The 15,988-nt window shown below is 40.4% G+C and overlaps 1 protein-coding gene across 5 annotated transcripts in view; it reads left to right on the top strand.

Moving 5' to 3' along the window:
- Positions 1-15,988, top strand: part of CDIN1 (CDAN1 interacting nuclease 1) — a 149,206-nt gene that overhangs the window by 56,559 nt on the left and 76,659 nt on the right. For 4 of the 5 annotated variants that reach the window (XM_064147964.1, XM_064147954.1, XM_064147972.1 and 1 more), the window contains exons 6-10: positions 2,349-2,428; positions 2,793-2,842; positions 6,071-6,138; positions 12,476-12,541; positions 13,484-13,589. In XM_064147964.1, the coding sequence (XP_064004034.1) occupies positions 2,349-2,428; positions 2,793-2,842; positions 6,071-6,138; positions 12,476-12,541; positions 13,484-13,589 (370 nt within the window). Of the gene's footprint in view, positions 1-2,348; positions 2,429-2,792; positions 2,843-6,070; positions 6,139-12,475; positions 12,542-13,483; positions 13,590-13,987; positions 14,084-15,988 lie in introns of those variants that run through there. The other variant, XM_064147985.1, reaches the window with a different exon arrangement.

Here is a 15,988-nt window from a genome sequence, read left to right as displayed (position 1 = left end):
CCACACAAAGTAGCATCCAGTTAAACATTTCTCTAGTGTGAACATGTTGGGTTTTTCTGGGTTTTGACCAGTCATAAAATAGCTTCATTTTTTCATAATGAAGTCAAACTCCTTCCATAACCCTTCAAAACAGTGAATTCTACTCAATCTTCCTCAGTTGGGCTCTTCATTACCGTTCTATCAACCTCTCTATTGGCAAACTGTTACTTGTGATTTATTCCTACCTACTGAAAAAATGTTATTATTGTCTTTATTTTTAGTGTCAGTAAACATATACCTCTGGTTCACATGTTCATAGTTTTTGTCCTGTGTACATAACAGAGTACAAAAACTGAAATAAATGTGTGTTTAATCTTAACTATTCACTTACAAAAATAGGAGATTTGTAAAATACAATTCTGTCATCTGGCATGATGCATCTGAAGGTCTTTTGACTTACTGTTTATCATTCTCTTCTATACAGTTTACAGTTCTTTGTAGCTCTTGGAGTGCCCTTAAACTCATTCTGAGTTTTTTTGCAGTATGGTATAGTTTTCTAAATAAGAAATGTTCTTGAAAGTGCTGCTTTCAAATGAATGTGATGTCTTTAGGAGACAACATTTGGCATTAAGGTTAAAATGAATATCTCCATAAAATAGGCATCTCCTTTCAGCAGAGCAATTGCACACATTGATTATAGCAGCAGCATCGCTGCATATTGTGGTGGATCTCTTCATGTCACAGGTTCCAGGAGAGGCTGAGGGAGCTGGGGTTGTTTAGCCTGGAGAAGAGGAGGCTCAGGGCAGACTTCATTGCTGTCTACAACTACCTGAAGGGAGGTTGTAGCAAGGTGGGGGTTGGTCTCTTCTCCCAGGCAACCAGCAATAGAACAAGGGGACACAGTCTCAAGTTGTGCCAGGAGAGGTCTAGGCTGGATGTTAGGAGGAAGTTCTTCCCAGAGAGAGTGATTGGCATTGGAATGGGCTGCCAGGGAGGTGGTGGAGGCACCGTCCCTGGAGGTGTTCAAGAAAAGCCTGGATGAGGCACTTAGTGCCATGGTCTAGTTGATTGGATAGGGCTGGGTGCTAGGTTGGACTGGATGATCTTGGAAGTCTCTTCCAACCTGATTGATTCTATGATTCTATGGTAAGAGAGTAGTTTTTTGCTTTGTTTACTGAACTACACACACTTAGAGGAATTTACCTGAAGTTAACACAAGAAATCTTTGGCAAAACAAGGAACCTTGCTAGTCTCAAGCCTGGTGTCCCTACTTAAGGATTCAGTGGTATAAATATACCACTGGTTACTCTTACCAGCTGTTGTTCCCAGAATGGGAGCCTTTAATGCTTATGCAGCACTGTGGTTCTTTCTCTAAGAAACTGTAAAGTTCATTGTTTGATATTTTTATAAGGCTTTTCTAGAATAGTCTTTACACTACTCTTAGTAATTAACTGTTTTATTAAACTACCTAGGTTAAGCACCTGAAGAGAAAGCATAGAACTCCTTGAGAGAGGCCAGTATAAAGCCAAAAAGATGATTAAGGGAGAGCCTGAGGGAGCTGGAGCTCTTTAGCTTGGAGAGGAGGAGCCTGAGGGCTGCCCTCATTCATGTTTATAAAATGTAAAGGATGAGTGCCAAGAGGATAGAGCCAGGCTCTGCTCACTGATGCTCAGTGACAGGACAAGGGGCAATAGATGGAAGTCAAGGCATAGTAAGTTCCATGTAAACAGAAAGAGGAATTTCTTCACTGTGAGAATGGCAGAACACTGGCATGGTCTGCCCAGGGGGGTTGTGGAGTCTCCCTCTCTAGAGATATTCAGAACCTGCCTGGATGTGTTCCTGTGTGATCTGGTATAGGTGATCCTGCTGTGTCAGGGGATTTGGACTGGATGAGCTTTTAAGGTCCCTTCCAGCCCCTGACATTCTGATTGTTTGCATGGTCTGTAATTGAAAATAAGCTAAAGGCATCTCCTGATTCATACAATTTTTTTTGTCATAGTATCAGTATTGGCAAGTAAAAGTTCTTAAGGTTATTTTGAGTTACATTTTCTTTATCCTAAGCAGTTTCCTTAGGAGCTGTGTGGTACTCCTGAAGCATAAGCACAGCCTCTGTGAGGCCAAGGAAGTACAAAGGCATTTTTCACCTTGTGCTAGTAGAATCCTCTGGTGTTTCAAGACTTTTAGAGTTAATTGTGTCGCCATCGGTAAGTAAGTAGCTGTGAATGTGTAAGTTTGTAGTCGCTGGTTGGATCATTTTCAAAATTACCACTACCACTGACGTTTTCCTTCTAAAGGCACATCTCTCTGCCTGCCAAGTGGGTAACTGAGCTAACAGGTTTTTTGTATGTTTTTATTCTTTATTTCCCCAGCCTCCAAAACCCTTATAAATAGTATGCTACGGGACCCTTCTCAGATTCCAGATGGAGTTCTAGCAAATCAAGTCTATCAGGTATTAATCACAGTTGTCCTTTTTTTGTTTCCCCTTTTTCTGATTTTTTTCCCCCTGTGGTAATGCTGTTATCTGCCTAGCAGAAGTAAAAAGATTTTAAACCTCATTTAATTACTGTCATCGTAAACTATCAGTGAGGTCAGGGTGCACCATAAATGGCAATGCAATATTTGTGAGGGGAGTGTTTGGCTTTTTAATAGCTTGCTTTTATAGTGAATAAAAGCCTGCAGTTTTTGTTTTCTGTGATTAAATCTGAGCAGTATCTGATAGCCTTTTGGAAGAAAAGTAATTACTGTTTTTTAAGATACTGTTTAACTCAAATGGTTGTGTAGTTTGCCACACTATTCCTCTTTCTCATCTGCAGTGCACTGTGAATGACTGCTGTTATGGACCACTGGTGGACTGCATCAAACAGTATCCTTCACCATAAAATTTTAGGTGCACAATTGACGAGCTGAGTCTGTGTAGAAGAGATGTGTCTAGCTTTAACCTGACATAAAGTTCTGCTTCACAAAACATGTTTCATACTCCTCTGTTTTCCATTCAGTCAGCTGGAGGGTCAGCGCAGAGCTTGCCTTTATGCCATTCAACAGAAGTCAGATGGACCATGGGAAGTTGTCAGTTTGGTGGCTGCGTGTTCATCGGCCTGCCTGAACCCCTTTGGTTTGAAAAGCATGTCTGCTTTTCTGTTCAGTTGGACATGCTTTGAGCGGTGCAGTTGGACTAGATGATCTCTGGAGATGCCTTCCAGTCTCAACTGTTCTGTGATTACTAAGTTGCAACAATAGTGTTAGACTTTATGACATTGCTTTACCGCAAGTGTGAGGTTGAACTCAGTGCACTTCAGGTGGGATTGACTGATTACTATTTTTACATTTACATCTAATATTGTTAGGCTGCTGTTTTGCTTCCTCTTCTTAAAGGAAAGGAGGCCAGCTCTAGAGGAGACACTATGTCTGCTATCAAATAAGCAATTTTAAACTCAGGGCCTTCTCTTCAAGTGAAGTTATTGAATACACAGAGGCTGGAGCATCTCTGCTATGAGGACAGGCTGAGGGAGCTGGGGTTGTTCAGCCTGGGAAAGAGAAGGCTCTAGGGAGACCTAACAGCAGCCTGCCAGTACCTGAAGGAGTCCTGCAAGAAAGCTGCAGAGGGACTGTTTGCAAAGGCCTGCAGCGATAGGGTGAGGGACAATGGTTTGGAATGAGAGAAGAGGAGATTTGGTTTGGATGTTAGGAACAAGTTCTTTAGCACAAGAGTGGTGGAACACTGCAACAGGTTACCCAGGGAGGAAGTTGAGGCCTCTGGAGATATTCAGGGTCATGGTCGACAAGGTTCAGAGCAACCTGATGTAGTGGAGGATGGCCCTGCTGACTGCATGGGGTTGGATTAGATGACCTTTGGAGGTCCCTTCTAACCCAGACCCTTCTATGATTCTATGATCAATGAGAATAATGAGTTTTTCAATTCCATTTTGGTCCCAAAAATACTAAGCTGTGCCAGTGCATTATCTGTGAGTCTGTTGCTGAATTAGATGTTAATTTTGAGGTGCATAAAATAGTTAAAAATCAATTTAAAGTTAAGGTTTTAAAAGCATAATGTCTTCTGAAGGATTGCATATTGATTTTAAATATAACTATCTAATTGTATATGCATGAACTAAAGTATGAAGTCAACCTCTTTGTAAATGCCAGGAGACTATTTTTCAGTAATAGTTCAGCTGCTTACGGGAAGCCAGGCTGCTAAGATTGCATGAGTAGAAAATGGCTTGTGAGGTTATTTACAAGTTTTGCCCCATGGTCATTGCCATACATCAATACCAGGTATTATTATAGACTAAGTCTGAGTGTTTCTGCTTATGGTGCATTATAAATTCTGTTTGCATTGTTTTTCTTCCTTTTTTTTTTTTTTTTTGGCTGCTCTTAATTTGCCCCTTTTGTTCTGTAACTCCTAGTAGCATAAAATATTATATAGTTACAATTGATAAAAAACTTTGTGTGTATGTATGTCTATATGTGTATATATATGTATATATACATATCTATATGAGATCTATCTAAATATATGTCTCTATAAAAAAATATTCCATACAACTAGGTTTTTTTGCTGTTCAACATAAAGTATTGATACAAATCTGAAGCTCTCAACATAGGAGGAGATACTGTGATACTGTGAAATAATGGAGCAAGTCCAAAGGAGGGCATGAAAATGATCAGGGGGGCTAGAACACTGCTGCTATGACAGGCTGAGGGAGCTGGGGGTGTTCAGCCTGGAGAAGAGAAGGCTTCAGGCAGTCCTAATAGCAACCTTTCTGTACCTGAAGTGGGCTACAAGAGGGATGGAAAGAGACTATTTACAAAGGCTGAGGGGCAATGGTTTGAAATGAGAGAAGAAGAGATTTAGAATCGATGTTAGTACCAAGTTCTGCACCATGAGGGTGGTGGAACACTGGCACAGGTTGTCCAGGGAGGTAGTTGAGGCCCCATCCCTAAATCTGGTCAAAATCAGACCGGACAAGGCTCTGAGCAACCTGGTCTAGCAGAGGATGTCCCTGCTGAGTGCAGTGGGGTTGGACTGAGTGACCTTTGGAGGTGCCTTCCAACCCAAACCATTCTGTAATTCTAGATTAAGTCCTGCACTCCAGTGGTAGGGCAATCTGTAGTTTAAATGTTCAGAAGTTATTCTAAACAGATTTAGGAACTTAACTGTTTTTAATGTAAGATCCTCTCTCATGATATTTCAGAACTTTGACCTCCAAGAGGATACAATTAAAAATACTTGTGTTGGCTTCTTTTAGATTTGTTAAGAACAGCACATTGGATCAAGAGGCCATCAGTGCAGTTAAAAGGACTTCACTGTAGATTACTATTTCATCTTTCCCTGTCATTAGTGCATTTTTCTGAACAAGCAACAAGAAGGATGTCCTGCTTGGATGTATTCCTGTGCAAACTACTTTAGGTGATCCTGCTTTAGCAAGAGGTTTAGACTCGATGATCTCTGGAGGTCCCTTCCAACCACTATAGAATCATAGAATCAACAAGGTTGGAAGAGACCTCCAAGATCATCCAGTCCAACCTATCCCCCAGCCCTATCCAGTTAACTAGACCATGGCACCAAGTGCCTCATCCAGTCTTTTCTTGAACAGGTTCTGTGATTCTGTGTGGTGCTGTTTTCTTACAGTAAAATGTTTCAGATGGATGTGATACATACTGGTTTCAGAATATAAAGAAAAAAAAAACAAAACCTTTTATTTCATTCTTTGCTGAATTGATACACTGGGAAATGAAAAGAAAATAAAAGGTATTTAGTTACATGTTTGAAGCTCACACTTTCTCTTATATTGGAGGCAAAAATCCAGCAAAACTGGAATTATTACCCTTATTTATACTGAATAACTATGATCTAATGAGTCTTAATTTTGTGCAGTATACGCTGATAGATACAGCAGCCTGACTTCCACAAAGTGCTAAAATGCCTCTGAAAATCCCTGTAAGGAATATCAAAGAGTTCCAATCACTGATAGCTTCTGAAATGCAGATGGAGGCCAATAAATTTGATTAGGAATTACTCTACCTGTGATCTATTTTCTGAAGTTGATTCTTTTCCACAGTCATTTTCTACTTCTTAACCTAAGCTTCCCAGTGCAATTGGACATGAGCATGAAGTCTTGCTGCGAGAAATGCTCTTGGAAAGGAATCTCTCATTCATAGGTAAGAATGTCTGGGAGAGGCCAGCCAGTGAGTCCTTAACTTGAAAGATTTTGGTGACTGTTTACTTAAGAAAAAAAGTACATGTATTAGGTAGTAAAGGATGAGTAAAAAATGATTGATGCTCTACATGTTATCTTTTATTGATTTAGAAGTGAGCAGGAACTCAGTTACCTAATACCCTATATATACAGCACATGCACAGGCTTGCAATTAATATTTTATAGAATAAGTAGCTGAAAAAAATGCTTTAATATCTGCTGCAGTATTACTTTTGGTGTCATGAGATATTAGTCATAATCTAGGCCTTATGAGACTTAGGAGGAAGCATAAGAAATATTAGCTTCGGAATGCTTTATGTATTAAAGAACTGCCAGAGGATTCACTCATTTAGCTTCCCATGCAGTTTCTGCTGAATTTTTGCCCCCTGCCTCCCAAGCAATGCAAATGCTCTTTTCACAATCCCTCCATTTAAGAGTTTTTTTTTAAGGATTAATTATTTGAGAAGTTCTCTTCTTTTTTTCTTTATATTTTCCTCTTAGCCTGCACTGTGTTTCTTCTATATGAGTGCCATTAAAACAATGATTAGTGCTCAAAGTGTAATTTCTCTTACTGTGATAATAAACTTCACAATGACTTCTTAAATCTTGGATTCATTATGTGATGAGACATTAACAAACTGAAATGGAGACAGACTGAGAGAGTTGGGGTTATTCAGTTTGCAGAAGAGAAGGCTCCGAGGAGACCTTATGGTGGCCTTCCAGTACCTGAAGTGGGGTACAAGAAAGCTGGGGAAGGACTTTTCAGGGTGTCAGGTAGGGATAGGACAGGGGGAAATGGAGCAAAACTAGAAGTGGGTAGATTCAAATTGGATGTTAAGAAGAAGTTCTTCCCCATGAGAGTGGTGAGACACTGGAATGGGTTCTCCAGGGAGGTAGTGGAAGCCTCATCCTGGAGGTCTTTAAGGCAAATCTGGATGTGGCTCTGGGCTACTTGATCTAGTGTGAAGTGTCCCTGCCCATGGCAGGGTGGTTGGAACTGGATGATCTTTGAGGTCCCTCCCAACCCTGACAATTCTGTGATTCTGTGCAATACTCTTGTTAATGGTTGAGTTTTGTTCTAAACTAAGGAGTTTTGCTGCTTTTTTCCCAGAAACTCTGATCTCTCCTAAAGTTAGATCCAGGTTAAGATTTTTTTAAACCTTAAATTTAAGAAATTAGAAAGATTGTTAAGGCTTTTTAGAAGTTTTGTGCATGAGCTGAAGGAGCAGTTAATGTGCTCTGCTACCTGAGAGAAGAATGATGAAAAGACAGGAATTGTTTTTGTATCCAAACTTGCAAAGGGCATTGTGAAAATATCAGGAGGTATTTTTTTCTGCTTGGCTATAAGATCAGAGATAGAGGTGATAGGCCTAAGCTGCAACTGCCCAGATGGTGGTGAGTTACAAGACTGAACAGTTGTAGGAACAATAAGTGTAAAACAAACTGCCAGGGAAGGTTATGGAATCACCTTCAATGAAAAATTCAAGGCTAGGCTTGCCTCTCATCCATCAAAGCTGGTAGAGAAATCAATCCTGTCACGATACAAGGGAATGGGCTCAGATGACTCACTAATGGATCCTCAACCCAATGATTATAATTTTATTTGGCTTGTGTAGTACACAAATCAGATTTAAATTGTAATGTTTTGTGACCTTGGATAAGCATTGATTTTGTCTTTAGAAATAAACTCTTAAGAAACTTGTGCTTTCAAGTGAAAATATCTAGAATGGGTTAACTTACTACAATACAAACCTTGATCGACTCTTTACGGTTTTGTGTATACTGAAGTATCATTTAGTCACATTCTGTGACTCTGTGACATAAGATATATTAAGTGGTTGTATTTATAATTCATGTGCTTTGAATGTGCCTCTAAAGTTCTAGGTATGATTTTTTTGGGGGGAGGGTGGGGAACCATCCAAAGAAATTAAAGAAGGCAAAACTTTTTTCTTAAGTATCTGGAGATGAGCCCTACAGAAAGCCTCTTTCCTTTTGGCAAAATTAGTTCCAAAATTGCTTGAAGAAAACCTGAGGAAAGCAGTAGAGAGGGCAGTGTTCCCTACAGGTCAACAAATTCAGGCTTCCTAGGCCATGAGTAAGGCTGCATAGCTTGGAGAGGAGACAATTAAGCTTGGAGAGGAGACAAGGAAGGGGTGATCTCATTCATGTTTATAAGTACGTAACGGGTGAGTGCCAGGAGGATGGAGCCAGCCCACTGACAGGGCAAGGGGCAGTGGGTGGAAGTTGAGGCATAGTCGATTCCATATGAACCTGAGGAGGAATTTTTTCACTGTGAGGGTCAAACACTACAGATCTGAAGCAGCAGCTTCAGATTCATTCAGCAGTGGATTTGAAACCTGTACAAACTAATGAGGTTTGCCTTTTATTTATCCAGTTCTCACATACTAGGTCCTCTCTTCAGCAAAAGCACAACTCTCAAGTTTTTATCACTTTGCCTGAGATTGAAGTGATCAGTGGCAACATTCTCTCAAATCAGATCTAATGGCTTTACTTGCCTTAGTAAAATGCCAGGAGTGTCTTTATTTTTCTATGTCTTTGTCATGAGTATTTTAACACAGATTATAGCTATGTGGGTAGCTACTGACCTGGAGTAGAGAGCCTGGTGAAGAGAAGGTTCTGGGTAGGCTGGGGGAGGGTCTGTTCCCAAAGCCTGCAGAGACAGGATGAGCAGCAGTGATTCAAAATGAGAGAAGAGCAAATTTAGATTGGGTGTTAGGAATAAATTCTGCACCATGAGGGTGGTGGAACACTGCAACAGGTGGCCCAGGGACATAGTTGAGGCCCCATCCCTGGGAATATTTAAGGTCAGGTTCAACAAGACTCTGAGCAGCGTGATCTAGTGGAGGATGTCCCTGCTGACTGCAAGGGAGTTCGGACTAGATGACCTTTGGAGGTCCCTTCCAACCCAAACCATTCTATGATTCTTTGTCTGGAATCTTGTCTTCCTTTGGTTCCCACCATGCTGTCCCTTATTTATACCGCCCTGGGTATAAATCATGAACTCTGATCAGTGTTTTCTGCTGTCATCTTAAATTTGCAGTTGCTGCTCACTCATGCATCAGCAGAAGACTGTTTAGTTCGTTTCTTATATCCAGAGGCTAGTATAAGAACAGTGATGTGTTAAATGGTTATGATTGAGTGTGAAGTTATGGTAAAGAGGAAGCTGCAGTGGTTTTGGAAATCTAATTGAATGGGGAATCTGCAGAGAAATTACTGATTAGGCTGTTTCAACATCACTTTCAAATCCAAGGATGCATAAATGTACCTGTTAAAGCTGCTGTGGACTGGATTTCAAGCAGTGGTTAAACTGTTCTCTTAATCTCTGGAAGAGCTAAAGAATCTTTTAAGGTGTAGAAGGCTACCTCTAGCTTCTGGAACAGTCTGAAACATACCTGGGCTGAAAATCTGCACCTTTTCTTTTGATGAGGTTTGAGGGGTTCTGTAATTTCATTTTTTTTTTTTCCTCAAGTTATAAAGCTTTAAACCACTTCAAGAAGTAGTAATTACATTCCTGCACATGATGAACAGCTCACATCAATAGTAAACATGGGTTTTAGCAGATTTTTCCAATATTTATCACAGTACAAAATGTTAGGAGGAGTCAAGTGAAAACACTCAGAATCAGGCATAAAACAAATTGGGGGGGGAGGAAATTAATGTCAAATTATTTGAAAAGTAACTGAGAATTTGGAATAAAAGGAGTCTGATGAAGAATATTAGATGTGTAACAGGGACACAGAACTTCTGGAACAGGTGTAGAGGAAGGCCATGAAGAAAATCAGAGGGCTGGAGAACCTCCCCTGTGGGAACAGTGTGTGAGACCTGGGGTTGTTCAGCCTGGAGAAGAGAAGGCTCCAGGGGGACCTTAGAACAGCCTTCCAGTACCTGAAGGGGACTACAAGAAAGCTGGGAAGTAACTTTTTACAAGCGCTTGTGGTGCTAGGATGAGGGTCATTTGCTTTAAGCTTGGGGAGGGCAGATTCAGATTGGAGATTACAAAGACATTCTTTACAGTGAGGGTGTTGAGACACTGGAACAGGTTGCCCAGGGAGGTTGTGGATGCCTCCTCCCTGGAGGTGTTGAAGGCCAGGTTGGATGAGACCTTGAGCAACCTGATCTAGTGGAAGGTGTCCCCTGCTCGTGGCATGCAGGTTTTTTAAGGTATAGTTCCTCAAGTTTAGTTAGATGTGAAAGACTCAACTTCTGTTGCTATTTGTGTCTTCTCAATTAATGAAAACCTCAGCTGAGGTATCCTACTGGCTTTTCTAGGTTACAGCTAAGTAGCATTGGATAAAAAATATTTGATCAAGATTAAAGAGGTTGCATACAACATTGATTCGTCTTCATGTTATGACATAAAACTCTATTCACAGGTTCTGTTAAATTAGAACCTTGTTGATATCTTTTCTCCATATACCTGACAATCTGAGTTTGAAAAAAGAGCCAACAGTGAAGCCTGTCCCCAAACCCTAGAAAAGCTGAGTAGCTAATTGGGTGATAAAATGGAGCGCTACATTGCAAAGACTTCTACTTACAATCTAGTGTGCCTACGGTGAACAAATGCTCTCCAATTTCGAAAGAAATACTACAGCTATGAAAAAAGAATCAAGAGCTATTGCAGTTTACACTGAAGGGAATCTCTACAACCAAAATGACTCCTGTCCTGCTTTCAGTATGAGTTCACTCTAATAAAAAATGCTTCAGATTCACATAATCAGAGAATGTCAGGGGCTTGAAGGGACCTTGAAGGATTGTCCAGTCCAAGCCCCCTGCCAGAAGAGGATCACCTATACCAGATCACACAGGAGTGGGTCCAGGCAGGTTTTGGATATCTCCAGGAAGGGAGACTCCACAGCTCCCCTGGGCAGCCTGTTCTAGTGTTCTGTCACCCTCACAGTGAAGAAATTCTTCCTCATGACTGCATGAAACTTCCTATGCCTCAGCTTCCATGCCTTGCCCCTTATTCTGTCATTGGGCATCAATGAGCAGAGCCTGGCTCCATCCTCTTGGTACTCACGTTTTACATCTTGATAAACATGAATAAGGGCAGCCCTCAGGCTCCTATTCTCCAAGCTAAAGAGCCCTAGCTCTTGTATTCTTCAATGAGGAGAAGTTTACTTGAGACCCCTCTAAAATGTTTTGATTGCTACGAGCATGTTTTTTCTTGTCATTAAAATGTGACTTGGACTCCAGCTGCTGAACCTTTCAAGATATCCACCACGTACTCAAAAAACCCAGTTCCAAACACTGGCCATGAAACTACTGTCCTAACCTGATAAATGGATTGGAAATAAGCTGCCCAACTGTGAGAATGGACCATTAATTTTAATCAAAGGTGATGTAGAAAGGCGAATGGGATGCATGACAATGTCAACAGCCTACTAGGTGTTAAGGGGCTCCATAGCCTTACTTGTTACTAGGTAGTGCCATTAGTTGAGCTTGGATGAAGACAGAAAGCCATGCCTGGAATTGAATGACCAGGTCACTCCAAATTCTAATGGAGAAATGGTGTTTCAGAAATACCAGTGTAATGGTATTGGAAATCAAGGACAACACTTTAGAAAAATATTAAGGGGCTTGCTTGGGTTTTTTGTTGTTGTTGTTGTTTTTCTTTTTAAAGGCAGCACCTTTTGTCTTCTGCAGTTATATCTTCACTTGTCTTTTCTTGAAATAATAAGCTCCACTATTTGCAAGCAGTGAAATTATGTGGTTAATATGAACAGAGTATCTGAGCCTTCATATGCTCTGAAATTGGATGAATTCTGTAGAGTGCAGAATGCAGGAGAGACTGAAATTGTGATTTCTCTCCCCTTTAATAAATTTCTGGAAGTGAAGGATTTTCTTGGTTTTTGTTTTTTTTAACTACATTGTGCTAACATTAAACTAAAACCAAGAAGACAGCTGCAGTATATCTACATTTGTGCTATTGGTAGGATTAATCTTAACGCTTCCTAATGTGGAGAGATTCTTCTTTCAATCAGCAAATACCTCTTTATTTGGAATATTTGGGGGGGTATAAAATACTGTATGACAGCTTGAATTAATGATGTTTATAATGAAGACATAAAAATGCAGGGATGACAAAGAAGCATTTTTATATCTATGCTTCAGGTTTTCTACAAAGGTTCATTTAATCTGACACAGCATTGCATGCATAAGAAAGATATGTATGACTGCATTGGTAATTCTTGCACTCTTATTTAAAATAAAATTAATTATGCTGCTGTCTACTTAACAGAGTAGTTTTATAAACAACAGTTCTTGTTCTCTCTGGGTAGCTGAAGATCAGCTTCGTGCAAAGGGTTATGACAAAACACCAGACTTTATTTTAGAAGTCCCAGTAGGTAAGTCTTTTAAAGTAATTTGTATTATTTTATTCTGTGTAGAAGTGTCGATGCTAAAATATTGTGGGTATTTAAGAGAGGTACATTACAGGATGATACAAATCAGTCTCTTTTTTTTTTCAGTCATTGCCCAAGAATTTTAAGAACTTCTAGTTTGGGTCAGAGAGGTTTGCTCATAAGTGATATTAGCAAGTATTTCCTCTTTGGTCTCTGCATGGTTTTGTCTCATTATCACAAAAATAAATAACAAAGACAATCAAGCAATGATAAGAACCCCCCAAAACCTGCTCCCTCTGACCTGAACTCTCAAATACCTATGACTGCCTTAAAATTCTAGACCCAGTCAGTTCAAAGCAGTACTGCACCTGTAGGTCATTGAGTAAAGATCTGTCATTGTGCAGTTTTTCTTTTGCCATCACTTTCCATCTAGATACAACTTTGCAGCTCTCGATTGTTTTCCTAAAAGCCTGTGTAGCAAGATGCAAGAATGAATAAAAGTAGGTCTAAATGTCATGTCAAAGTTCATCTACATGATCTAGTTTTGAAGCCATGTAAGAAGGTAACCAGATGACCTGCTTGGCTGGGCCGTGGAGGAAAAAAAAAATCCATGTTGTTCAAGTGTAAAGAGTGAAAGTAGGATGCAACTGCCTCTTAATTTAGTTTCTTTTTCTTTACATCCTGTTTGCAGGATCTAGAGCAGGGTCTAATTAAAATGAAATAGATTTATTGATCTCAATTTCAATCATTATTTAATTATTCATTAAAATATTTTCTGGTACTTTTTTTTTTCTTCCTTCTGAAATGTCCTGTGTAAAAGATATTTTTACAAGTATGGAACTGCTGCAAGCATGAATTATGTGGTAGACTGGGGAGTAAAGAGGATATTTGCAGTCTGTTAGTTGCGATTTTCAGAGCTGAGTTCATTTTCTGCTGTCACCTTAGCTGTTGAAGGACACATAATTCACTGGATTGAAAGCAAAGCCTCATTCGGTGATGAAAGTAGCCACCAAGCCTACCTGCAGGACCAGTTTTGGAGCTACTGGAACAGGTACATTGATTTTATTTTTACTTATAGATAAATAGCACTGCATTAAAAAAAAAAACACAAACACCAGCTCATTTGTATCATACCATGTGAACAGGAATGTTGGAGCAGATGATCCCTAATGTCCCTTCTAACCTAAGCCACTCAGTGATGGTTCTGTGGTGAGAATTCTGTGTTTATTAAAGTTTGATCTTTCGTATGTTGTCTTTAATAACATAAGAACTGTAGTTGGTATTTACAGGAAGGTAAGAAGAATTTTGAACGTACTTTCTTTTTAAGATGGTTTAAAAAATCCAAATTTCAACATATCAAGAATGTTATGTAAGTAGTGAGGAGGTCTCTTCCAACCTGGTTGATTCTATGATTCTATTCTATGATTCTACATCTTCCCATGGTGTTAGAAGAGGATTCTTCTGAGGAAAAGAAAAGTTCAACAAGGTGCTTCCTTTTCAGTTCCATTTTTGTATGTGATGGAACCCCAAGCAAGGTAATAAGTAAGGTAAAGGGAAGATTTAATAAAGGACTCTTAAAAGCTTACATTTCTGGTGTCCTCATTGTAAGAAGGACAAGAGAGCTGTTGGAGCGAGTCCAGAGGAGGGCCACAGAGATGATCCAAGGGCTGGAGCACCTCTGCTGTAAGAACAAGCTGAGGGAACTGGGGTTGTTCAGCCTGGAGAAGAGAAGGCTCCAGGGGGACCTTAGAGCTCCCTACCAATACTTGAAAGTATTCTACAGGATCCTTTGGACTGGATGATCTTGGAGGTCTCTTTCTGTGACTCTGTAATTTTTTTGTGCTCAACAGAGTGCCTATCCATGTTTTGGTTTGAGCTATAAAATGTGTAAAACATTTGAGAATAGTCTGTGCCGTTTAAATCTTACATATTCAAATGAAACCTAGATTGTGCTTTTATCAGGAAAGCAAGACATAGCTAACTTAATTTTACTCCTGTCATGTACTAATTAATATTGCAGGTTCAAAAAAGGGAATAACATCTCTCGCTGAGCTGTTAGGCAAGTACCTTTAATATTCCAAAAGCTAGGCTGAATCAACATGTGGATCAGTAAGACTGAAATCATTCTGTGATTTCTATAGGTCTCCCTGCTGAGGACAGGCTGACAGAGCTGGGCCTTTTTAGCCTGGAGCAGAGGAGCCTGAAGGATGCCCTCATGCATGTTTATAAAGATGTACAGGGCAGTGTTGGGAGGATGGAGCCAGGTTCTGCTCAGTGATGTCCAGTGATGTGACAAGGGGTAATGGGTGCAGGCTGGAGCAGAGGAGGTTCCATGTGCATATAAGGAAAAACTTCTTCCTTATCATGCCAGAACCCTGAAACAGGCTGCCCAGAGAGGTTGTGGGGTCTCCTTCTCTGGAGACATTCAAAACCCACCCGAGTGCACTCCTGTGTGATGTGCCCTGGGTGACCCTGCTGTGGCAGGGGTGTAGGACTGGATGATCTCTCGAGGTCCCTTTCAACCCCTTAACATTCTGTGATTCTGTGATTTTGCTACATCCTATTGAAAACAGCTACCACAGTTGTTGCCTCTTAACTGACTTTACATTCTCATAAAGGAAACCACAAATCTCCTTAGTGAGATTTGTTAATCTCTAAATCCAGAATGTAGTGATAGGTTAACTATGGAAATTAGACAGATCTCCTTGGGGGTTTTTGAAGGAACAAATCCTGTTATTTTTAATTTCAGTGCTGCTTGGGCAAACTAAATATCACATCTTCTGAAATGAGTTCTGAATTACTGTAGTTTCTGATATAATGACAGTTGGGTTAATGAAGGCATGTTGACAGATGAGGTTGCATGTAGGTTAGATAGTTAACTTCCATTGCTCTCTGGAACTATTTATACAGAAAGACACAGGTGTAGTGCACAAACTGTGAATCAGTTTTGTAGGATTTAATCAGCCCATGCAAGGACCTCTCAAGTGAGAACCTGCTTCCCAGTCAATTTACTGCACCTGTGTGTTTCCTTTCCTCCTGGAGGAGGAATTGTTTGGAGGAGAAGCATCAGCTCACAACAGAAATATCATGATACAAAACTGAGCGTTTAGATGCTGAAGACAGTGGAACATCTCCCTGCGGAGGAAGGGCTGAGGTAGCTGGGGCTCTGCAGCTTGGAGGAGACTGAGAGGTGATGTTAGGAGGAAGTTCTTGGCAGAGAGAGTGATTTGCCATTGGAATGGGCTGCCCAGGCAGGTGGTGGAGTCGCCATCCCTGGAGGTGTTCAAGAAAAGCCTGGATGAGGCACTTAGTGCCATGGTCTAGTTGACTGGCTAGGGCTGGGTGCTAGGTTGGACTGGCTGATCTTGGAGGTCTCTTCCAACCTGGTTGATTCTATGATTCTATGATTCATGTTGATAAAGATGTGGAGGGTGAGTGTTGGAGGGGTGG

This window comes from Pogoniulus pusillus, chromosome 1, assembly GCF_015220805.1.
Source record: "Pogoniulus pusillus isolate bPogPus1 chromosome 1, bPogPus1.pri, whole genome shotgun sequence".
Taxonomy (NCBI): domain Eukaryota; kingdom Metazoa; phylum Chordata; class Aves; order Piciformes; family Lybiidae; genus Pogoniulus; species Pogoniulus pusillus.
Note: the sequence above shows the minus strand (reverse complement) of the source record. Positions and strands in the feature narration are given on the sequence as shown.